The sequence below is a fragment of the Melanostigma gelatinosum genome, assembly GCF_949748355.1.
Source record: "Melanostigma gelatinosum genome assembly, chromosome: 21".
NCBI lineage: Eukaryota > Metazoa > Chordata > Actinopteri > Perciformes > Zoarcidae > Melanostigma > Melanostigma gelatinosum.
In genome coordinates this window covers 15,718,422-15,742,958 of record NC_136654.1, presented here as the reverse complement: position 1 = coordinate 15,742,958, position 24,537 = coordinate 15,718,422, and the positions used below count along the sequence as shown (strand labels likewise).

The window sequence follows — 24,537 nt, the reverse complement described above, 5'->3', positions numbered from 1 at the left end:
TGTTTCAGTCTCATGCCATTAAATAAGCCAGAGGAAAGTAAAGATGTTGACAAAGCACCTTGAACTTTTGGTTCATCACAAAATGCTTCGCGGGACATCTTTAGGCATGAATATAGATACAAAATAAGAATCTGACATGACAGCATATGCCATTTTCAGTTGAACTCTGTCGAGACTGAGGTCAAAGGTCAAAGTTCAGGGGGTAGATTGTGGGAACACCTGCTCTATATGCCGACAATTTATCTACGTCAAATCGTAATTTTGTCCAATATTTAACATCCATTGTTGTGTTTTTTTCTTCTCCCCCCCCCGTCCCACATTGTTGTCCCTTCACGATGTTAGCGATCGTAAACAGGAACACAGGGTAACGTTATTATGCTGGTGATAAAATAAACTACTGTCAAGAGGTGTCACCAGTTAATTGGATAGAAGTCTTAATCGCTTTCTCTGCCTAATTTAACATCATAATGATGTAAATATGTGTAGTAATTATCACTGGCAGGCTGGTATGTGTCTGTCTTCCACATTTCATTGCATACATAAGATGTTGGTTCCCTTGAGGCTGAGGTGCAGCGCTGCATTTCATCCCTTAAAGTCTCTTTCTGTCACAGCATTCAGCTCCAGTAATTAACTCATAATGAGTTAAAGTGAGAAGCTGTTTCGCAAGCCGTGCTGCCCCAGAGGCAAATTGATTCCTCAATTGGATCCTTGAGTTATTTCTGTTAGACTGATTATGAACCAAAAGCAACAGGAGGACAGATTGCATTGCTTTATACTTGTACGTAGAACATCACAAATGTCAGAACAACTGTTGCGCACACTCCACAGGCAACCGACGCTCTTTCCCACTAACTCTCTCACACACACACACACACACACACACACACACACACAACTGGAGTGGTTTCCTCTCTCAATGCAGCGTTAATTCTTTCAGAGTGAGGTAACACCACGTGATGTGGCTCGGTATGTCTTGTGAATGGATCTTGTTGTTGTGTTGCTGAAACACACTGACGTGACTGGGTTGCCTGTCAACACTGGTCGGCCTCAAGTGTTCACAACTGGGTAACAATTTTACAAATGGACAACAAACACAGGAAGGCTCTAATGCAGCTCAGACTTCTGCTCTACGTGTTGAGAGGGACAGCAACATAAAGGAAAGTTAGAAAAAAGAGAAAAGAAATGATGACCATTGTTGAGAGTAAGGGGGGGAAGGGATCCATTTCTTTTGTTTAGAACCAAAGAAGATCAAAGATCAAAAAAAAACCAAAGACCATTAATGCACATTATTGACCTGCTTCTTCACCAGAGTCTCTGTGCTTTCTCGCCTCACAGGTTCCTGTGTATCCGGGTTTACCTGGACCAGGTGTTGCCTCCTGTCGTGGTTGTGTCATACATTGAATGTGCTGTAATTACATTGAATGTGTTGTACTTCACTATCCTGTTCTACACGTGACATCATTGCACTTCTGTCCATCCGGGGAGAGGGATCCCTCCTCTATTGCTCTCCCACAGGTTTCTTCCTCTTTCCTCCCCGTTAAAGGGGTTTTTTGGGGAGTTTTTCCTGTTCTGATGTGAGGGTCCCGGGACAAGAGGATGTCAAACGTGTACATATTGTAAAGCCCTCTGAGGCAAATTTGTAATTTGTGATTTTGGGCTGTACAAAAATAAATTGAATTGAATTGAATTGAATCAAAAAAGCATGATATTTAATATTTGGACATTTAGGAACTCTTCTGACAGCTGACAAAGAAAAGTCTTGTGAAGAGGTTGGCCATGTAGGAGACATGAGCCATGTTGAGGCTGAGGGGTAATCTGAGCCTGCTGCCATATGCATCACATGTGTGCCGTGCAATGTCCAGCACAGAGAGCTGTGCTCCGGAGTGCATCCTTCGAGTGCGTGCCAACAGCCATGTTCCTGTATGAGGAGATTGAACACGATAACATGAGTGGTGAGAGATAAAGAACCTTGAGACAGTCACAGTTATCAGCAGCATTTTCACGGTGTACTCTTCCGAAAAGAATAAGCCTCTTTGGGAAATTACCCGGTGACAATTTTGGCAGCGCCGGCTGTGTATTAGTGCTCTGTGGCCATGTGATCAATCACAGGCTGGCTAGCCAATTGGCAGCTTGCTTTCAGGGCAATTAGTTGACCAGGAGCAATCCCCACCGAGTGCTCAATGATCACATTGCTTTCTGTTTGACGCGTGGAATGTCACTTGACGTGAATACAGTCGCGTCCCGAGCCCAGCCCGCAGCGAGGTGCAGGGCCGGGAGCGAGCATGTGCTCTGGTTCATTGTCATTTCTTTAGAGATGGCTTGGAGGGAATTGAAACTGACTGAAAGAATGAGGAAAATTAATTTTACTTCCTAATTAACTAAACCACATCTATTTTTGAGAATGCACTGCACGACCGATGTTTCTTTTTTTATTTGTAGCCTGTCGCACCATTCATCCAGAATGGCACAAAGGACCGATACATATGTATCACATATATATGATTATCATCGTCATGACTGGGCCATTTGAATCATTCTGTTATGGTGATGTACTGTAAAACCCATTGTTTTGTTCACCCATAGGAGGCGCTGGTGTTTTCATATGGGACAGGTGGCCTACATACACTTCCACTGCATTTGGTGAGGTTCCTGTGGCTGCCTGCTTTGAATGTTTGTAGCCTGATAGGTGACTGGTTCCTAGTGCTAGTCCTCATCAAATCCTCTCCCCCAGATTCCCATTACAGGTCTTATATGGTACACTGTGCTGAACAATACCAAAACCCGCCTGCTGGCGTGGTGGGGACACAGAGATCTTAGATCCTGAACATACTGATTAACTCCAGGAGATGAAATTGACCTTTGCCATCTTGTGTTCATGGCCCGTTTACAATGCACGCTTCAGTAACAAGTCATCCCTCCGTCATCATGCTTTGACCATGTTTGGTGTCCATGTGTTCTTGTGCTGTGTGGTAGATGTAAGTGCGTATGCATGTGTGTGCTGTTTAGACGGGGGTGTTTGTGAATTGACGACTTTGCTCAAAGTAATTCAATAACTTCATGTTCATTGACATTTGTAGCCTCAGCATCTCTAACTGCTCCACATGGAACCACTACAGAGTCACCCCATGCTAGCTCCATATGTTAAAGTCTCCTCGTCATTGTCTTTCTTTCACAGGGCAGCGACAGTGAGTACGAGGTGGACCCCAACCGGCAGAAGACGCACTCCTTCGTCAACCACTACATCAGCGACCCCACTTACTACAACTCCTGGCGGCGCCAACAGAAAGGCATATCCCGGGCACAGGCCTACAGCTACACCGAGTCTGAGTCGGGCGACCCGGATCACTGCGCCCCGCCGCCACTGCCTCCTCTACCCCCACTGCCACCCCAGCTCAGCTCGCCTAGCCCCCTGCCCAGCTCGCCCAGCCCCCAGCCTCAGCAAGCCCAGGGCCAGCCCCAGGGCCAGCCTCAGGGCCCGCCCCAGGGCCCACCTCAGGGCCCGCCCCAAGGCCAAGGCAGCCTGTTTAGGCCCAAAGGTAGCCGGACTCCGACCCCCTCCCAACAGAGCTCCAACCCCCCCAGCCAGCACAGCACCCTCTACAGGCCCCCTAGCAGCCTAGCCCCTGGCTCGCGCGCCCCAATCGCTGGCTTCTCCTCCTTTGTGTGAAAAAGGCCGAAAAGCACATCAAAACTTCTGGAGATATCGACCCACCGTGTGTTAACGGAGAACACAGAAGCGCGCCGTTCACCCATTCAAGTCATCGACGGCTTTCCTGCTTTCTGTCACTTTTCTTTTTTTGACTTGTTACTGTTCTTTAGTCTGCTGGATACATGCGGAACAGCACTATGAGACTTTTTGGAACACTTTTTTATTGTTTAGTGTGTGGAAGTGTGCCAGTGTAGTTTTCTCCCACCAGTTGATAAAATCACACTCTGCATCATCTTTTCGCTTTTTTTTTTGTTGCTATTTGCAAGCATGACTTTGTCCTCCCTGTTTTTTGTTGCTTTTCTTTGGAAACATTCAAATGGTAATCTCTTTGATTCTGTACAAAGTCACAATAATCTTTGAAAACACACATGCATATAAATATATATATATATATATATATAAAAACATATATATAGTAGATGTACCTAAAAGACAAAATCAAGTCAATGCAGAGTCTGCGTTGATGGAGACTGAAAAAACCAATATCATGGAGCCATATTGTGGAAGTGAAAGGACAAGTGTTTGTGTGGACTGGATGACCTGGATATAAAAAAACAACACAAATGAGGACAGACGTGGATGTGGAATTTCATGCCAAATTGAAGAAGTTTTAATGTGTTGGCCGGGGAGAGTTCTTAGCGGACATTGGCTTCCATGGAAACAGCTCTCTGGCCTACAGCACACTAGTGCATAGAAACAACTGGCCAAGGCGGGTCAAATGTCAACGACTGTGCCGCGCCTGAGGGACCCTGCAGATATATAAAATGAGTGTATATCTGTTCAAGTGAAAGTGTTTAAGTCGTCGTCGTGAGTGTGGTAAAGTGGATCAGAGATGCCTTGACAGAGAAACAATTATTTGTGATGTCTGGTACCAATTGTTACTGAAACTGCGGATGGTGCCCTTGACTGCGGCATCGTAAATGGCTGGCCTCGCGCTCCGAGAGCCTTTCTTTTAATCCTGACGGATGTGGGCTGTGAATTAATTTGCATTCACGACCCATATTTCTTTTCACCGTTTTTGCTGGCTCACGTATACACACACACATCAGTCTCATTCTGCATATACTGAAACGCTTTGAAGTCCGACCCAAGAGCGTCAGAACTGTCTGAAGTAGACTGGCACGGCCACGTGTGGGCACGGCTGCTGGTTCCGCTAAAATGTTAACAGTGAGATTTTGATAAGAAACGATGTTTGTTTGTTTTTTCTTCCTGTTTCCTTCCTTGCTGGTATAACTCTTCTCTGTCTCTGCTCACAATCACGGGGCAGCACCGAGCTTGCGCCAAGAGATGATGTCATTGAATTGCCTCACCGCTTTCCCTTCTGTGTAATCAATCACGCTGTACTATTCAGGTGTGACTGTATCGTCCCAAATGCTAATGCGTGTGTGTGCGTGTGTGTGTGTGTGTGTGTGAGTGAGTGAGTGTCTGCGAGTGCATGTGTATGTGTGCGTGTGATTACACTTCTTGTGCATAAGCTTTACAGATCATTCACTGTGTGTCTGGTTATAAAGAGATTGTCGTGCCGCAGCTGTAAACCTGCCTGGAGTAACACCACAGAGGGCTGGCACCGTCCGGCCGCCCGCCAGGCGCACTCATAGCAACGCTATCGTGAAGACTCAGTGGTGTGTTCCTAGTTTTCATAGTTTTAAAAAACAAAACTAAGAAAAAAAAAAATCACCTTGTTTTTCTTTTTTTCTCTGTGGGGTGATTTCATTGTACGCAACAAAAGCTTATCATGCAGAATCTGAATGGATATATGATCACAGTACATTTCTGAAATAAATTATTTTTGAATGTTCTGGTGCTCAATTGAAAACTTTTGCCACAGCACAGCACACACACACACACACACACGGCCTCTGTAGCTGCACCGTAGGAGTCATTCACACATCTAAGCCATGACCAACGGCAAACCCTCTCCTCACCATGATCACCGCTCCAACGCAGCAAATGAAAACAACATCAACACGCTGATTGCACAAGCAGTCGTCTGCCATTCACTAATGACCAGAGGAAATAGCCCGGGTTGCCTTGATGTAACTCCACTCCTTTGCCCACTATCACTCCGTATCAGCAGTACATGAAAGAATGTAAACTAAGGGCTAAACCTTTAATTCGGATTTCCAGCTAAACAGTGAACGTGTGAAATGCCGCGAGGTAGATCATGTCAGTAAATGGCGCCTTATCTTTAATGACAAGTCATGAAAACATCAAAGGAAAGCGTGCATAAATGTGAGAGAACAAATTGCTCCGAGTATAAATGCTTTTTAGCACATCGGTCTGTCTGTGGCTAATTAGTTGATGAAATTCCACTTAACCGTAGTGTTACTCAGGGCAGCAATGAATTGGAGCAGTGCAGATGCTGTGCAATCCTGTTATCTGGTTACAAATGTCCCCTCCGGATGTTTTCGTGCTCCACCATCAATTCATTAGCTCATCATTTGTTCCTTGGTCGAATAAACTGGCTCAGTTGGACCTTTTAAACCTATCAGACTGCACGTGAAGTGATGCCTATATGTATTTCAGGCATAAGCGATGTGTTTGAAAGAGTACCTGAACTAACAGAGACACACTTGCATGACAGAAGCACGTGTACAATGTCAGATGGTGTTAGATGCTAATGGGATCACATTCAACTTGATCCAGGGCTAACCTACTAACCACACAGGCATGAGAAGAGAGGAGATTAGATGTGGTAGGACAGAACAGAGTGCGTCCAAAGCGCGAATCCCCCCTTTTGGAAAACACATGGGAAATGTCCCTCTGACAGAAGAATCACAGACAGGAGGCATTTCACTTGCCGAACAATTTATTTCCTTCTGTCTCTCCTTCGCGCTCCCTCGGGGGAAATGAATGACAGACGAGAGCGAGCTGGTGGCCCCCGTTAAAAAGGGAGCCCGGTGTACTAAATAGCCCTGATGAGCTTTGAGAACCCACAGTTTGGAATAATAAAGGATTCAGACAGAAGGTGTAGTTCAAAGGAGTTTGAAACCCTGAATTTAATTGGCTCATTTGTGAGCTTCACTGAGGGTGGTTTGGGGACATGAAGAGGATATTCTGGCTGTTGGAGAAAGGATACTAATTTGAGAAAGGGGACGTACCCTGAGTTCATGAATGCCTTTCTAATGTACTGATTGGTGGAATGCTTAAATTGGTTTCTGACTTAATGCGCATTATGGGAAGATGACAGTAGCCATTTTGGTACGTCCATTGACAACCTCTCACCCTCACTCTTCTTGCGGTTTGGATGGACACTAGTTTCCACAGTGTGTGGTTCAAGTAAGAGCCACTTAAGGATCTGAGGCAACTGAAAATGGTGACATAAATTGAGGGAATTGTTGGATGAAGTCAGTCGGTCACAATTATTTTTATCGCCGTTGGTTTGTCCAGTTGACAGGTTTCCACTAGAAAAGAAAATCCCTTGTGTTCCAATTTCTTACTGTAGCCTTTCCGGGCTGGATTCATTATGGAACGTGGAACACAAAGCCACCCAAGGAAGCAGTAATTGAATAATGGGGCCCGCTTCAGGGGTGATGTGCCATCAAAGTGTTGTCCTGCACACCCTCACTGAAGTTCTGAAGGACCCAGACACAGCTTCCTGTAAAACTCTGCGCCACTAATTGGTCCATCATGTCTTAATATAAGCCCTGATGATATTGACAGATGGGCGAATGAGGACCAGATGACTTTTGTAACCACACAAGGCTCATTTCTACATGACCGGAATGAATAAATGCATCAAAGGTTGTATATTTGTTTTGAGTGGGTGGAATTAAAAGGCCCTTGTTAAAGTTATGTGGAAGTTGTCAAAAATAATTGGAGTAAAGTGCACCAAGCCAACCTTAATTACCTTCGTACTAATGTAAATCAATGTGTTTGGACCTTCGGTTATAGTAATGTGCTACCTTGCGGTACGTTTGCCCCAATGCTACAAATCATACACGGGAAGAACATCAATTCCTGCTGAATTTTATGGACTCTGCACATTTCTAATATTTAGTGAGTATTTGAAATCAAAAGGCTGTAAGCAGAATGTACTATTACAACACAAGTTTGTATTTGTGTCTTGTTACATGCAGGAGAAGCAGTGTGGTTGTGATCATACAACACTTTTAAGGAACAAACCCAATGCACAGGCCTTTACAACACGCAGGCATGAAAGTTCACTATTGCAGGTCTACCAATTATTTAAAAAACACAACTCTACTGGAATTAAGAGAAAAGTTCAACCGCTTGGGAAATACATGTATTTCGCTTTCTTGTCAGGGCTTTTGACTGGATTGGAGATGTAATACCACTGTCATGTCTGCAGCGTAAATATGAGGCGCCACGTTCATTCCTATGAAAGGTGCTCAATGGAGCATGAAGCAAAAAAAGTTTGGACGGAACTTTGGATTCAGCAATAAGTGCTTTTTACAACTTTATTGAAGTGATCGTACTGATTTACCTCAACAAAAACAAATATCCACTGAGTTAAAAGTGTCTCCTTCCCAATGTAGCTCTTTGGAATAAAAGTATTTTTTCAGGGGCCCATGTCATCACGTGACTGATGCTTAAAATTGTAATTTCACCGTTTGGTCACAATGTAGATTTTGCTCCTGGCGCTCTTCCTAGGGGAATGGAGCTAAGCAACTCTGCAAGAAAGTGCGATTTCTCAAAACGTCTTCCCCTTTAAATGTCCGACTGCTGTGTGCTTTTCGCCCAACCATTTGATGATCTTATTTAATTGCCATTAGTCCTGGACTGAAGGACTTGGGAACCCCACCAAGTTGAAGTTCTGCCCATTGTTGTGGATAAAAGGGTGTCTGGCCCTTTAAACCGCAGCAGGAGGTGGTGCTCAATGGCACATGAGAGGAGGGAGGAGGAGGAGGGCCGCTTTGTGCGCCACACACATGCAAACTAAACGGACATTGGAGCACCAACAACGGGACTGACCTGGCGTAACTCTGCTGCTTCTCCTGTCGAGGGAAAACTAAACTGACTTCGTACTGACGTGGAGGCTTCGCTTACTTGTTCCTCACGTGTTTCCGGGAAGTTTAGCGGAATATAACCTGAAACTTCGCCTTCGCTCGGACCGCAAATAAAAGGTAACATTTCCACCGTGTTGTTGTTCGTGAGAGGTATTTAAACTAGGTCTGCGGGGGCCGAGTCTAAGTGCTAAGAGTCAGTGGGGATATAGTTTCCAGACTACCGGTACTCTTATTTGGTCGGAGAAGTGAAAACCAATGGCGTGAAATCTGCATCTCATTTGAATGTCAGCCCTGCTTGTGGTCAATCAGCACACTCTCAGTCTCGTGGAGACAATGAGCCCTCTGGCGTCCTGTGTGTCCATCAGCCCGGTGGAGACGAGAAGTTAATGGGCGAACTGTAGCTATGTGAAAGTCACCACTTTAGGTCCCAAATACTGTGGGAGTGCACTTCCTTTTACTTCTGTCACTGAGAAACTTTTTCTATTTATTCTACTTTTGGATCACAGCCATGAAGTTGTGCAAGTCGTCTTTTTTTTTTTTATATCACGGGATCCCAAATATGAAAGGCACATTTTTTTCCAACAAGTCCTTCTTTGTAGAATTGCTTATGAAATGACATAAATCAGTTTTAGAGGTAAGGCCAACGCCACAATAAGCCATCATTAACTGTTAAATGACAGTGAAAGAATGCACATTTGGCATCCCCATTAGGAGTCCCCAATGATCCGCAGACCTTTGGACACAAATTACAATACGAATACAATCTCTAATCATTTACTAGTGTACAGATGCTGGATAAGTGGGGGTCTGAAATCAGGGTCCCACATAACTATGTCCAGCAACAGGACATGGTTCTCATCAGAGCGGGCAGATGGGCTCAGAAAGCACCAGTTCTCCTCGCTGACAGTTGCGTAACATTTAATACTCGGCTACTCTTTTGGAATTTACCAAGAGCTCAACAACCTGCCCGACCTACTTTCACCATATCCCTCACTCCCCAATTTGTCCATTTTGCCGCGTCATCAGTGAGTCGCTCCTGTTTGTGTTTACAGACCTGGCTCTTGGCCCTCATGGTCGTCATGCCTGATGAACTGGCTAATTCGCTCTAAAAAAAGAACCACCGAGGCCGTATACCTGCCCATCCTCGTTCATCAGGCCCGGGCCGTATAGTGTGCATGCTTGACTTTAACTACGCCGACCGTAAAGTCTGCGGGCCCGTTTTATAACTCAGTTTAATTATTCCTTGCTCACAGTCTGTAATCGAGCCTTCGGTGTCGTTAAACCGCCGGTCTGGACAAAGGCAGGAGGACATAGTGACTAACAGGCCTGGCTTTGGTGCATTCATTGTCCGACTGTTGCCCTCTGACCCGCTCTGTTACACTCAAGCGTACACAAACACACGACCACAGCCGAAGAACAGCTCTACGGTCTGGAGAAGTTTAGGCCAAGATCAGACTCTGCCCGATCAGCACTTCTCCACGCGTCCTCGTGCTTTTCTGTGACTGAAGTGGAGCATTATCCCACACACTCCAGGCCTTTCAGCTCCTTATTCTACGACGTGCGTGCGTGTGTGCGTGTGTGTGTGTGTGTGTGTGTGTGTGTGTGTCATCTCTGACTGACTTTTTTTTGCAATGGAGGCTATTTCCGTTAGCTCTGGAGGATACTGCTGCTGCGTAGTGAGGAAGCTGGCTACCTGCCCGACTGCGCTGAGGTCATTACAGTTTGGTTACCGGACCGAAGGCGCGTATGAGTGGGGGTTGGGAGGAGGCAGTCGGACTCATTTGCACTCTCTAGAAAACTTCAGGCAGTTTGTTAAAGTGGAGGCCAACTCCTTTCCTTGGGAAACAACACCAAGTCCAGGATTTTATTTGTGTGCGTCCGGATTCCATCATAAGTAGAGGTTTAATGTGTGGACTGTAAACTTGAGAGAAGAAACAGAAATTGGTTAACTGGAGTCCGATGTGATAACTTTCTGTATGTTGCATGTTCTTGTTGCCTGTGTAAATTGTTAGCGGCCGCTGTAATCCGCCCGCCTTCATCCCGCTGCTCCATAGGAGGCCGACGGGGACCGACGGCAGCTCGCCGTGACATTTTGCTCTTCTGCATGGCTTCGTTGCAATTACACGGCCCACACGACAGCTCCTACAGTCAGGGGGGGGGAAAGGAATGTTGTGTTTTAGGTGTCGCTATAAATGGATCAGCTTTGAGTCGGATTCAAAATGGCAGCTGTAATATGTGGAAAAAAAGCCCTCACTTATTGAAATATTATGACATTATTGGACGTGTTTCAGTAGTGCACTCCAGAGCTCTGAGGCGGTGGAAGGCTCCCAGTTGCTGTGAGTTATTAATCCCTTCAAAGGTGACAGATGTGTCTTTTTATTTTTTCAGCTGTTGATACTGGGAAGCGGTGAGTCTTATGTTGGACTCCCAGAGCGGAGATGTTTTGTCTCAGACAATTACAGGATTCACCCCGCCTGCAAAGAAAGCATCAGGCTCTTTTCAACTCTGAGGAATCGTGCCGAGGGTTCTTAGGTTAATATTGGAATTGACTTCATCTGGAAGCAGAACACAATGTTATGCAAATATCTTTGGGTGTTTCCCAGAATTAGTTTGACTTTCAATTTCGATCAGGAGAAAAAAAATTAACCAGATCAGTAGCTGTAAAACGGAGAGTCACAAGTCTGTAATTTAGCTCTCTGGGTTCCAACCTCTGAGTAGCCCGTGGTCCCTGAAAACAAAGCAATGTCTGCTGGGAACCCTTTTGTTTTTCTTTGTTTCATTTCAAAGCATTTTTGGGAATTAACCTAATTAAACTAATATATTTTGTTAGCTGTAGTATGTTTTTGCTGTTTGGCTGCCCTATCCTGTTAATCCTCTTCTGACCCCACAGATGTGGCCTTCCCCTTGATAGAGGACTGATTTATTATTGTTCTCTAGGAAGCCATGTTCTCTTTCATTTGTGGACGAGTAACTTGTCTTATTTTGAATAGTTAATAGAGCTCAAACCGTGTCAAAGGTTGTGAGCCAAACCCCCCCGAACGTCTTATCAACATTCAATGCTCGGCACAAGGCTGCAGCCCTGTTACTCCGGCTGAAGTTGAGCTGATTCCAGCACAGTGGACCACATGCCCTTTACCATCCCATTAAACAACAATGTATCACGGCCGTTCCCAGGTTTTGTGCAACAACCCCGTATGCACCTGTCACATGATCTCTCAGATCTGTGCCTGCTGTGGTTACTGTCGGCGTAGCGTGACCGTTGTGGCAGATAATAACCAGTTCAACAGGAATGTTCCTTGTGTGGCTCACCCGCCGCACTGAAGTCGCACGCATTGTACCCACATTGCAAACGTTTCAGGACATCCTCTGCTGTATGTAAATGATCCATCAGCGTCCATCATCAGCTGGCACACCTGTCTGACGAGCATCCTCTGGATTCTTCTCTGAGTACAAACATATTTTGGAACATGTGTCATAGCTATGTCTCTGTTTTGGACTTGCTGGTTGGTAATATCGGTGTCGCTGATTTGAACTCTGGTTGTAATTCTTACGTTCTCATCTATTAGTCGTGATGAAGTTGAGACTTTGTATGGCTCACAGGTGTCACTACCCTCCTAAAGCTTCAGGGATAAAAAGCAGCTACGGGGATTTCCAGGGGACTACTTTAAGCCTGAGGTCCGTGTCCTGATTGAGGTTATTAACAGAGTTGTTCTTGACAGCGAGCCCTTATAATATGTTTTCATTATCAATACTTCTAATAGAGAATACGACCCGGGTTGTGTAATACCAGCATTTCCCCTTCACATGACACGGTTCCATCTCAGGAAATCTTGTGAGCAGCATACATTGTCATACATTGTCCCCGCTTTATGACAAATACACGGGAGCGGTCACGTGGTGTTCCTGTGAGAGTTGCTGGTTTTCGTGTGAATATGAATACATGTCCTCCCTGCCCGAGCTCTAGAGGAGAGTTTTGGGTCAGCGATTCAGAGCTGTGAATGGACTGTGGTGGAAGGTTACCTGCGTAGATACGCCTGAAAGGCCTTTTGTCTCTTTGTATTAAATGAATGTGAATCACGGTAAATAGTGGGTGTCATTCATGTGTGTCGCCGCTAAACCCCGTCTAGTGTACGTGCTATCTGTTTTCCTTCAGAGGCACATGCTTGTGGTTTGGGTGTGCCGAAAGGATTTGGTTCCTGTCTTCTACTGAGCTGCCTTGTTTTCTTTTTGTCCGTTCTCTTCTGTTGTTGTTTGTGTGACATTGCTAGTTCCTCGGTTCCAGAGAAATATGTCAGCCATTTGGGAACCAACTGGGTACTGTGTGTGTGTGTGTGTGTGTGTGTGTGGGGGGGGGGGGGGGGCGGGCCGAGTCCTGTGTTTGTGACTCAAAGCTCCCAGAAGACCCTTGACCCTATTTACGGCAGTTTGAGCAGAAGCCGTTGACGAACTTTAATCTTGCACGTAACGATTATATACACACACACACACGGGTAAAATGCATGTAAACACAGCCACAACAGGCCATCTGTATGCGCTTCCCTAATGAAAACTTTATGCTCGCAGACGTATGTTTCCAGGAAAAACAAATTGTTGCTCGATTGCCAAATTAAAGTAGCATGTCTGATGTGAAATGCTATCTTTTAAGAAAACCAAATAAAAGAAAGATGACACCGATGATGCCTCCAAAGACATTCCTGACATAATCAGGTGGTTTTTCCCAGAAAGCTCTAAGAATGTTGCACGTCTATCATCTGGCGGAGCCACATATTAAATGTTTCTCTTGTGAAATGTGATCTACGTTCCATGCCTTTGGCATTTTACCTTCTTTGGTTACAACTGATTATTTACTTTAACTTTAAAAAATAGTGAACCCTGGTGCTCATCTTCAAATTGCTGGTTTTGTCCGATCCATGCTCCAACACCCACATTTATAATTATATAAAATCAGCAATTCCTCACGCTTGACAGGCTGGAAATGTTTGCTATTTTTTACTTTATTAACGGCAACATTTACTCTATTCCAAAAGATTATAAAAACCATAATTAGTTGGTACTAGACTGACCGCTTATTAAACTTAAAATGACTTTGAATGAATTTAGCTGCCTTGCACATATTTAGTCCATATTAGATGAAAGCACGCACACAGATCACCTGACTCAGCTGAGCTGCTGAAATGTAATCAGTCCATGTGTGCTTAGCTCCCCGAATAGTCACTTTAGCAGGAACTATTACACACACACACACACACACACACGCACTCACAGCAAGCATGGCCTCCTCACACACAGCACTAACCAGATCACAGTGGATGTAGGTAAATCAATCAAGGGCACAATTACGCGAACACTGTGCTTTTACGAGGTCAGACGCTCCCGTCTTTATCTCCGTCCTGTTCTGTTGTTTTCTAGCTTGTCGACTGCTGTTGTGAGTAGCTATTATCAGGTCGGATGTTGGTGGACTTGCGTGTTCTCTTTTGTCTGCGAGTGGGTCACGTTTAAAGTTCACACCCTGGGAGGTTTGTTAACTCGTCTTGTCATCGGGGCATGTTCCCTGAGGCCTGACAATAAAACCTGTTTAGAAGTTGACACAGTACAGGAAATGGTCACTTATCTTCCAGGTACACCGAGAGGCCTCCTGCTGGTTTCACCAAAGTTTGCACGTGTCCCGTTTAGAAGATTGTCCCACTGGCTTATCTTTTTTTGGTGATTTTGTTCCCCACAGGTCTCATTCTGAGCTTCTCGTTAGTGCTTCTGACCCTCTTTCATTTGGAAAAAATAACCGCCACTATTGCTAGTAAACTATTTTAACTCATTAACTATTGTGCAAGCCAACCATGGCTTTGGCGTCGCCGCTGTAACGGAGCATTTTACATTCCCTCTCTGTCTCTTTCAGCACAACCCGAAATTCTGCTTTGTTATGTCGCCCAACAGCGATTGGACGGACGACTCAACCACTTGGCTGAGATCCTGCACTCTGGTACCAGGCGTTCATGCAGTCTGTTTGTCGCACACCGATGGGGCGGATTTCAGCTGTTAATTAGATGCGTACTCGTGTGCACGCACTCAAACACACACACACACACACACACACAGTGTAGTACACTCCCTCCACTGTAGGCTTAATGAGGGACACGGAGACAGAATGTCTGTCACTGTGCTGGCATGACTGAGTGAATCCAATGTGGTGACGCCCTCCACCGCCCCTTTGAGGGTGTGTTTCTCTCCATCTGTGCCCAAGCATCCCTGCGGTATTGTTGCTCCACGTGGGCGAGGTTATGTCCCTTCACATTTTTACTCAGGATATTATTCATACTTCCCAATAGCTTATTACATAATCAAGAAACATGTTCATATCTATCGGCTTGTTTTCCAGCCAAGGTTCCTCTTTCCCCTCTATGGCTGCAGCACACCCAGTATCTGACCTGCAGCACACCCAGCATCTGACCTGCAGCACACCCAGCATCTGACCTGCAGCACACCCAGCATCTGACCTGCAGCACACCCAGCATCTGACCCCAACTGTGCCGGAGGAACGCTTTATAAAAGGCCAGCTTGACTGGTAACACAGAGCGGTCGTCCGGAGGCCCGTCCTCTGCTTCTGGATATCAGGATTTGTAGAGATAAAGAAAATAAATCACTCAACCCAGTCACGTGGTGATTGTGTTATTGAGTGTGCAACACACCAAATGTGATAGAAGATGGATTTTGGAGTCTCACAGCGTAGGGCTGGCTGGTTCGTTTGTGTGTTTTGTTTCTCGAGAAGCTGACGGAGGTGTGGAGTTTGTCGTCCTGAGCTCGTGTCACACAGAGCAGAGGGCCGTCTCAGGCACGCTGGTTTTATTTGCTCTCGTCGAGCATGCTGCCCTTAATCCTCCCGTGGTTTTGTTTCTGCCCGGGCAGCATTAGGGGCCCTGGAGGCCAACACGTGTACAGTGGGCGCGTAGTACTTTGGGCAACAATCCTGCTGATGTTGGTATATTTTCCCAAACTTGTCTCCCAAAGTGTTTCTACATAAACATGAGTGTTCACTATCTTGTCAGTCTTCTGCAGATAAAGCACAAAACATTCCCCAACATCTTTCCTCTCCTCTCAGGTCCAGCCCGCGGTAGGACGCATAGTTACATTTAATAGCGCAGTGTTATGTAAGGACAAGTAATTGAAGTCAACGGGCCCTCAGAAGATTCGTCAAAGTAAAGTTTTGTTTAAATTCAAGCTTCCTCACCAAAACCGTTCTGTTAATCTTTAATGTCTAACGAGCATGCTCTCATGTCTGCCTCTCAGCATAAAGGCCTTTTTATAAATAAGTTAACAAGAAATGACTTCACTCAAGACGTTACAATCACAACTCACGTTCTCCTCAGTGGAATATAGTCAGACGATATATTAATAATTGATGAAAGATGGTACACTCTCCTGAGGAGTGTGAGTTGTGGTTGAAGAGGCCGTAATTTTGTTTTGCTGAATTTGAAGAACAACACAAAACTTCTCCTTTTCTGCTTTTTCCTCCTCTTCTCGCCCTCCTCCTCTGCATTAGAGTCACGCATACAAACACTAAACACGCTCAGTTTTTCCAGTGATGTGTTAAGAGTTTTTTTTTTTTTGCGTTCGATCAGTACAAGAGCAGCAACAACCATCACAGTTGATGCTTACTGTTTCCTCTCAGTGTTGAATCTGTGAGTACAGAGCTCTCATGTAGATGACCTGCACAGGATCTGTTTACCGTGGGATCACACACCTGTTCTCTACAGTCCTCCGGTCTGTCTCTGCTCAAGATGTTTCTGCCGTTTGTCATACCGGGTTTAGCCTTCGAGCTGTTGGACAGGAAGAACGGGTTCATATTGTAGCATATTGTAAGGACAAAAGATGTGTCGCTAACAGCTCGTCACATCAAACGTGTGTGTGTGTGTGTGTGTGTGTGTATATACACACACACACACACACGTATGTATGACAACCTAAATGCAGCTTGTAGTGTGTATCAGGCAGGGTCCATGTTGTCGGCCTCCTCTCCCCCCGTGGGAATCCCATGTTTGGGCCGGAGGCCGTGGCCATCACAAAGAAGCTGCGAATGAAGTTCGCCGACCTTCTTTGTCAGACTTGAGAACTTTCCATTCTTATGCAGTGCCATTGATTAATCGATTAGCAATGTCATAGATGGCGTAGACTGACTCGTATATGCATTTGCATATCAATGTTGCTGACCGTAGGGTTGAACAATGGCGCAGATTCAAGGTTAAAGAAAGCAGAAACGCCTGTGTTGAACTTAAACATGAGGACTGAAGGTTGGACTAGAAAAGATTCAAACTGAAAAAAATGTTTCATTCCTACCAAACATTTTCCTTGACTAATTTCTTTTTCTGCATTTGTTTACCAGTGGAAGTGTTGTTGACCACAGTTTCCTCAGCTTTTTAATGATGCACCTCAATGTTAATATCCAAACACATCTCCGGAATTGGATATGGAAACATCGCAGCATGTTTCATGACTTCATATGACACGATTATTCTGCTATTGATGAGCTTTTTGGGTAACCGATAAACCCACCATTGTCATTATATTGGAGTGTTCGGTTACATAAGGGCTTCGTCGCCGGCTGGCACGGCGGCTGAGGCAATCGTTCTCAGCTAAAGCGAACAAGATAATACCAAATATGTCTTTGGGCATGCTGCTGCTCTAACATGGGACATTTGTAGCTGTGCGTGTTTCTGTGTATATTGAAAGCAATGTCCTAGTAGTGTGACCCGAGTCAACACAGAGCTATGTACTACGTTTCTGTCCAGGCACTGCAGTGAAAGAACTTTTTTAACTTTTCATTCATTTCACCAGCAAATCATTTCGAACATTAATTCCAATCCATGCTGCTAAACTAGTGGAATAGTCTACTCGGTCTCAGGTCTGAAATGAGAAAATCAGTGATAATGAAAGTACCTGAAGTCCAAAAAGGTATTCGATTGTCACATGTCTATGGAAAGTCATTGGAACCAAAAATATATTCCGCTCTGCCTGATGGTTCTACAAATGAGTAAATTACACATTTTCCAAATAAAAAAAAGAGCCCCAAAATGGTTATTTTACTCTAAAATCACGCTTAAGTTTGACTCGATGCCTCAGACTGATTCGGAGAAAGCATGGCTAGACTTACTGAAACAATATGTTTATGACGTTTAACAGCTTAGATTTGATATGCACGGCAGTAAGGGGCTTTCAGTATTCACAACACTGCCATTCTCCATGATGTATCTGAAAGGCTGCAACTGAATATGACAGGACTGCCTTCAGGCTGTACTTCATCTTTTGTCATGCCCACAATAATGGGGTCTTGGTGATCCTGGGGGGGGGGGGGGGGGGGGGTTGAACTGTTCCTCATCAAACACCAAGGGGCCCAGATCGACATTAAATGGGCCATTTCCTGGAAGGACTAAAGGTGTGGGGTTTGCACCTTTTTGATATTTGAGCACCCACTGAAGTATTTTATGCAGAGGTTGAATGTCTTGGGAGTGACGAGGCACATCAAACATCAAACATTCCCCTTCAGCTATAGCACCGTGGGGGGATTGTCTTATTACCCTGCATGTGGCCTCCAGGAAGGGGTTAATCCATCCATCTGAATTAGCTGATCTCTCCATGTAGGGGATCAAATCTCTCTCGCCATCTCCAGCCGGCTCACAGACAGGAAGCTCTGCTCGGATGTTGCCATAGAGAAATACAAAACTCTGGGCAGCGGGGAGGAACACATCCGTTTGAGTGGTCAGTCGCACATTCAGCAGCCTTTTTGTGCAGTGGATGCTAATTGGCTACTGCGCAAGGCGTGAAGCAATAAGCAGTTTAGCTAATAATAGATCATACTGCATTACGACTGAGTCGACTTCGTGGGTATTTGTTTGAATAATGAGGATCAAACCTCCGGCAGTGGATAGTTCAGTTCTCTTTGGAGATGATCTCTCCATTTTGAAAGAGCAGCGAACAAAAAACAAACCCGGCGCACGCTTTTATCATCCATGAAACCTCCCTCTATTCCCTCTAGTGCTACACAGTTGCCTTTCCAGTTGAATGGGTTATTGTCAGAGATGCAAATGTTTTCATGGACGACGTTCCTTTTCGAATATTGTTGAGTGAAGCCCCCATTCATTCACTGTGGGGATACGCATACAGGCCTGGAGCGTGGGCTTTAGCTCCAGTTTGAGAATGATGGGACAGCTGTCTGGCTAAAACAATTGAAACCTTTGTTCATGCCATTAACGCATGGAGCTAGTGGACTGTAGCTAGCACAGTGACTGGTGGAACAAAATATTCTGTTGGAGGCTCTCGAACTGCCTTCAAGGCTAAAGAGACAAAAGGCCAAACTTTGACAACACAAAGAGGCAGCGATGGAAACATTTAGTCTCTGGATGATGGGAAGGTTGGAACAGAACGTAGCAGTTCTGAACTTTCTGAGCTGTGCTATAATGCTAAAGAAGTGTTGCTCCACTTCATTATTTTTTTAGTTTTTGTGCCAGCTTGAACTGCCCCGGCTCCCTGTATCCTGTGTCTTGCTGGTCAGGGGCCTAAATGGGAACTGAAGCACAGCAGAGGCAGCGGACACTGCAGCCACTTGAGGAAGCAAATGTGACAGCAGCCGATTCGAGATTTTAGGGGGAGCTAAAAAAAATGTACGAGAAGAATTGTACCGACACATTTGAATGGGAACTTATTTTGCCTTGGTAGGCTTCACTCAGGGTGTCATTACTGTTTTCTTTAGGAAGGTGCTGTGGACTTTGCACCGGAAAGCTTTCCTTCACCGTTGCAAAACACCCTCAGACCTCTGAATGTATAAAAACCTTTGAGTTTAGTACCACTCAAGTGAGGCTTCATTTTAAAGCTCTGGCAACAAAAGTTTCCGTACTCGATGCAGATCAGGACGGGGTGAGTAATGTGATAGTGGGGGATGAGAAATGAATAGGCACAGCTCTTTAGTGACTCATTTGAAGTGGTTGGGTACTTTTGCAGCAGAATAAAATGGTGTCTGTTATCAATTGCATGTTTCCACATTGCCTGCAAAGGACATAAGTACTGATGTGGTTTTAATGCTCTCTGGTCTTCTTCACAGGCTGATCCAAAGGTAGAGATGAAACCCGAGCTGGAGGACCAGAATGGCTGCTCACATTAAACGCCTGGAATTATACTTTCTTTGACAACATCTCGTACAACTGCCAACATCTTTTTGGAAGGAACTCTCCCGAACGCCTACAGAACCCTAGTTTAATTTATCTCTGTTGAAGTCAGAGACTGCCATCATGCCTATACTCAAGCAGCTGGTGAACAACTCTAAGCAGTCGAAGCGGCGGTCTCGGGCCGACCTCACCTCGGAGATGATCAGCTCTCCAATGGGGGACTTCCGCCACACCATGCACGTTGGCAGGGGAGGCGATGCCTTTGGGGACACTACGTTTCTTAGCACCCGATCAGGGGAACCTCCCAGGGAGCCGGAACCAAAGCAGGCAACAAAGCACGGCTCCCCGGGCCCCAAACCAGGGCTGCTGTCCCGCACCTTCAGAAGCAGCAAGCGCACCCAGTCAGTAAACAAGTATGACTACAATATGATGGCGCCCCCTAGCGGCTCGTCCGCCTTTGTGAAAAACGCCATATCCCTGCCTTACCTCAACGAAGAGGATACAAACAGAGGCAGCAAACTGCCTAAGAGCGTGTCCTCGAGCCCCATGAAGAGGCTGTCGGAGATTGAAAGCAAGCCGGTAAATGGAGCTGCGGCGATGGCGACATTGGATGCGGAGTTCGAAGAGCGTCATTTTGGCGAACCTACAGATTTGCCCCCATCCATGCCTAAGGGAGGCGGCATGAAGCACGCAGAGTCTATGATGTCCTTCCACATCGACTTGGGGCCCTCCATGCTCGGGGACATCTTGAGCGTGATGGAAAAGAAAGGATGGGAGGAGGACGACCTCGGCTACGAAGAGGGGAAAGGTAGCGAGGGCCGCGTGTCACCTTCCCTCATTCCCCACATAGATGATGAAGTGGAGGAGCAGGCCCCTGCAAGGCCACCTCGCAGCATGTGCCAGCAGAAGCCCACGGTGGATCCCTACACCCCAGAGCTACCCACCAGGAACAACCACCACAACCTGGACAGCTACTCCGTGTCCAGCGCCGGCTCGGTCACTGAGGAGAAACCTCAGTACCAACTTCACGACGCCGACACGGACAGTGCAAAGTACAGTTCGCCCCGTAGGGAGGAAGACAGAGAGTTCACCTACATGGACGATGAAGACGACGATGAGATTAGAGTGTAGACTGGTTTAATTGTCTCAGAAGACACTAATTGAGAGGACCAAGCTGGAAAAGATGGGAGGGATTTAGAAGCAGGGCCACATCTGCTTGTAGACCAATCGTATCTCTGCACACTTCGTTCAACATCATAAACCAATAAAGCCTTATTCACTGTGCTGTATTAGGAGGTATGAGCCGAGTGCATACAGGCTGACTCACACAATGACTTTATAAAGGTTCGGGTTTGTCGATTGTTGCACAGTTTTGCAATGTCAAACTCTGAACTCGTGATCGGGGAATTCTCCAATTCCCAAAAAGACCGACTCTCTCTCGTGTTCAAACCTTTGTCCTTCAAATTTGTCCGCATTACAAATCATCATGACCATAGGGTTGGAGAGCCGTACCCCCATTTGTCAGTCACACGGATATCATGTTTGGAGTGTGATGGTGAGGGACGCACGAGGTCATAAACCAGATGTGGATGTGCACCACAGATACTGAACCAGGAAGAGGACGAGAGGGGAAACTCCGATAGCGTTGAATTCCCCGAGTGTGTGTGAGTGTGTGAGTGATCATGGAGTCTTATTGACACTAAATAGATAAAGTAGATTTTACTTTTGCCCCCGTCAGACTCAAGGGGGTGATTTCTGTTATTGAGCTTTATTTCATGTTATGTACATAGTGTCTGGAAGGCGCTCTACAGTAGCCTGTGTTGTATTTAAGTTTGGTAGTTTATCATTTTGCCGCCGTCTTCATTTTGTGAATTCACAGAGAGCTGTGTTAGTTTTTCATACATGTTGATAAGGGATGGCTTATTGTCGATGTGCACTGCTCGATCTTTAAAGTTTAGTTTTTTTTAGGAGGGGGGCTTCTGACATTTCTTACAAAAACGTCTTAATGGTACTACAGAGTGAGCCAGCTTCTTTCTGTAGAAGTTTGCTGCATGGCACTTCATTACTCAAGTAGACATCAAATGTTCTATCACTCCTGCAACCACTGTCATGGTAAAGCTGCATCGGATGACTATGACTTCTGTTTTTCAAAAATCGTCCGCTGCTAGTGAAGGTTTATTGTAATTTGCAAAAGAAGGCCTTATGTATGTGTTCTGTGTCCTGTATTGAAACAGGACAGAAGTGGTGATAGTGGCTGATTATGTGTAGTTCTGAGTCATCACATCTCGTTCCACATCAGCACTGAGGTTGGTAGGTCAGCAGAGAGGCATATACAAAGTTTGAAAGGGAGTTGTTGCAGTAGAAAACTTGTTCTATCAATGAATAGCTTTGGCTCTATCCAGCAGACGTATCCTCTTTCTCGAGACATGAGCTCAGGCTTGTCTCTAAAGGCAGAGGCTGTGAAAACATGTACAACGTGTTATTAGAGCGGCGCTACTTGAAAGATGGGCATCAGGTGTGTCCCGGGGCGGTGAGAGGGGCAGATATTTCCCCAACTGGCCGCACAAGTGGTGCCGTTCGCCTCCTCTACACAACCCAAATCACACAGTAGGTAACGGATGATTAAATCAACCCATCATCTGGCCTTTCCCCGTCTACTCATTACATGTGCTGGATTATTGGCCCCCAGCCAGCTGGAGCTGCTCCAGAAACAGCAGGGTCAGGAACAGCCAGGTGGGCTGTTTAGTCGTTTGCTTTCTTGTGTCTTCTAATACACGCTCGCTCAGCAGCCTCCTCCAGGTCACTTTCAGTTCTAAAGAAGGCACGCAGAGGAGTGCTCTTTCTGGTATCCATGATTAATGTCTGACCTTTTTTTTTTAAATGTTGTTATTATTATTATTTGGTGTTAGAAAACTAATTGCCATGTCTGACAAATGGGACCTTTTGAATTTCCTGTGTGTGTAGATAGAATCAGGATGCTGTGCCGTTCTGCCTCGAGGTTATTGAAATGTTTTTGGGAAAAAATGTCTTCATGACCAAGAAGTTCTGACATTGTTTGTAAGAGATCTGGAGGAAATTGCCAAGTATGTTGTAACCATATTGTTGGGTAACGTTTGCAGGATGTTTGATTTTGTTTAAGTTTCCTGTTTGTTTTTTTACTCGTGTATAGATATGCAGTATGAGTCGAGTCTGAGCTTTTATATTTTAATGTAAATGGATCAAATTTGACGATGTCTTTTACTTCTATTGATCCATTATGAAGCGTGTGGTTGGTTGATTGTTTGGGCAGCTTCAATCCTTCATGTTAATCACCAAGAAATGGACAACCTGAGGAAAAAAAAAACACTCCTTATATGCCGTTGTTATAATCAAGTAATGTAAATATTTGTGCCATCGATGATTACAGTGCGTTATCAGCAGTGTGACTCTGTGGTGCCAGCGTGAGAACGAGAAGAATGCTCGTGGCTTTAACACTAAACGGAACATTCACGGCCAAATTGTATTCACGAGTAAATTTGGAAGAGGCAAACTGAGCATTGTGGGAAAGTATACTAAACTTGACATTTCTGGTGTTTCTTTGAAGGAAAGGCCTGAATGAACCATTATAAATGAATTTGCTGATACTCTGCCCCAGGTCTGTGCCCAGACAGCTCTGGTTTGGACTGTGAAAGAAGTGAGTTCTGCTGTTGAATGTTTTCTTTTTTTTTTCTATTCAGTGGCTGTAGTGTTATGCCAAGTATGTACTGTTTTCTTTACCTTCTGCTTATTCTGGTTTTACAGTATATTAATATATTTACCTTCCTCACTCTCCTTTCTTTGAAATAACAGCTATATTTTTCAATAAAAGAGAAAGCTGGTAATCTTTAAACACGACTCGACTGTTTTTGTTTCATCTCCGTGAGTCTGTCACCGCAGGAGGCTGCCTCAGTTTCAAACTCTTAAAGCAAGTTTATTCACATTCTGCTTCCACAACAGGCCGAGCAAGCGTTGAAATCTGACCTTCAAGTAGACCCATGAATTTATACTGCGGGAAGAGTTCCAGCCACGTCCTCAGCTTAACAAACTCTCACTCGGGAGTGTATTATTCTCCATAAATAACCTTGAAGTGAAAGATAAAACCTTGTTTATAAGATTCCACAGTATGGGCAAGATGGGTCTTGTTAGCTAATGTGAGCCCTCCAGCCTGCCATTGATTTTGTGAGGCTTGGGAGGTTGCTTGATAAAGCATGAAGATGCTTGAACCACTCAAACCTGGTGTTGCGTGACATGCAGGAATTAACGTCCTCATGTTTACTGTTTTATATGATCCAACTCGTTTTGTCTGCGAGGAAGGGGAAAAAAAGTTTAAAAGCAAATCGTAGTGTATGTCGAAAAAAAATGTATCGGATGTCAAAAAAAGGAATTTTCAGAAAGCATAATGTGAAAAAAATGAATGGAATAAGATGTTGAAAAATGTAAATTAAGTCATAGTATAGCATGTCAAAGTAAAAAAAAAAAAAAGGCATGGGTAAAGAATTTGTAGAGAATACAAGTCTACTCTTAGCCACAGAAAAAAGTACCTCAGCATTTCAGCACTTTTAGATCTCAGCATTTGAAGAACAACGTAAGTATTAGGCACTGATATGTTTTACACTTACAAAGTGATACAGTGATAATGATTTTATAGAAAGTCATAGTTTAGTATGTTACAAAAAGGTCATAGGATAGC

General features: G+C 45.0%; 2 protein-coding genes across 2 annotated transcripts in view; both read left to right on the top strand.

The window, feature by feature from the left end:
- Window positions 1–5,507, top strand: part of sdk2b (sidekick cell adhesion molecule 2b) — a 239,330-nt gene extending 233,823 nt beyond the window's left edge. Inside the window, exon 45 of the mRNA XM_079293331.1 lies at window positions 3,176–5,507. Within this exon, the coding sequence (XP_079149457.1) occupies window positions 3,176–3,667 (492 nt within the window). The 3' untranslated portion in view covers window positions 3,668–5,507. The remainder of the gene's footprint in view (window positions 1–3,175) is intronic.
- Window positions 5,508–8,626: 3,119 nt separating this feature from the next.
- cdc42ep4b (CDC42 effector protein (Rho GTPase binding) 4b) lies at window positions 8,627–23,697 on the top strand. The gene is made up of 2 exons (XM_079293564.1): window positions 8,627–8,796; window positions 19,766–23,697. The coding sequence occupies exon 2, from the start codon at window positions 19,953–19,955 to the stop codon at window positions 20,958–20,960; it is 1,008 nt and encodes a 335-aa protein (XP_079149690.1). The 5' UTR covers window positions 8,627–8,796; window positions 19,766–19,952; the 3' UTR covers window positions 20,961–23,697.
- Window positions 23,698–24,537: the final 840 nt, after the last annotated feature.

What these genes read in the sequence shown, in the direction of transcription:
- cdc42ep4b (XM_079293564.1), top strand. Translation starts at nt 19,953, where the DNA reads ATGCCTATACTCAAGCAGCTGGTGAACAACTCTAAGCAGTCGAAGCGG.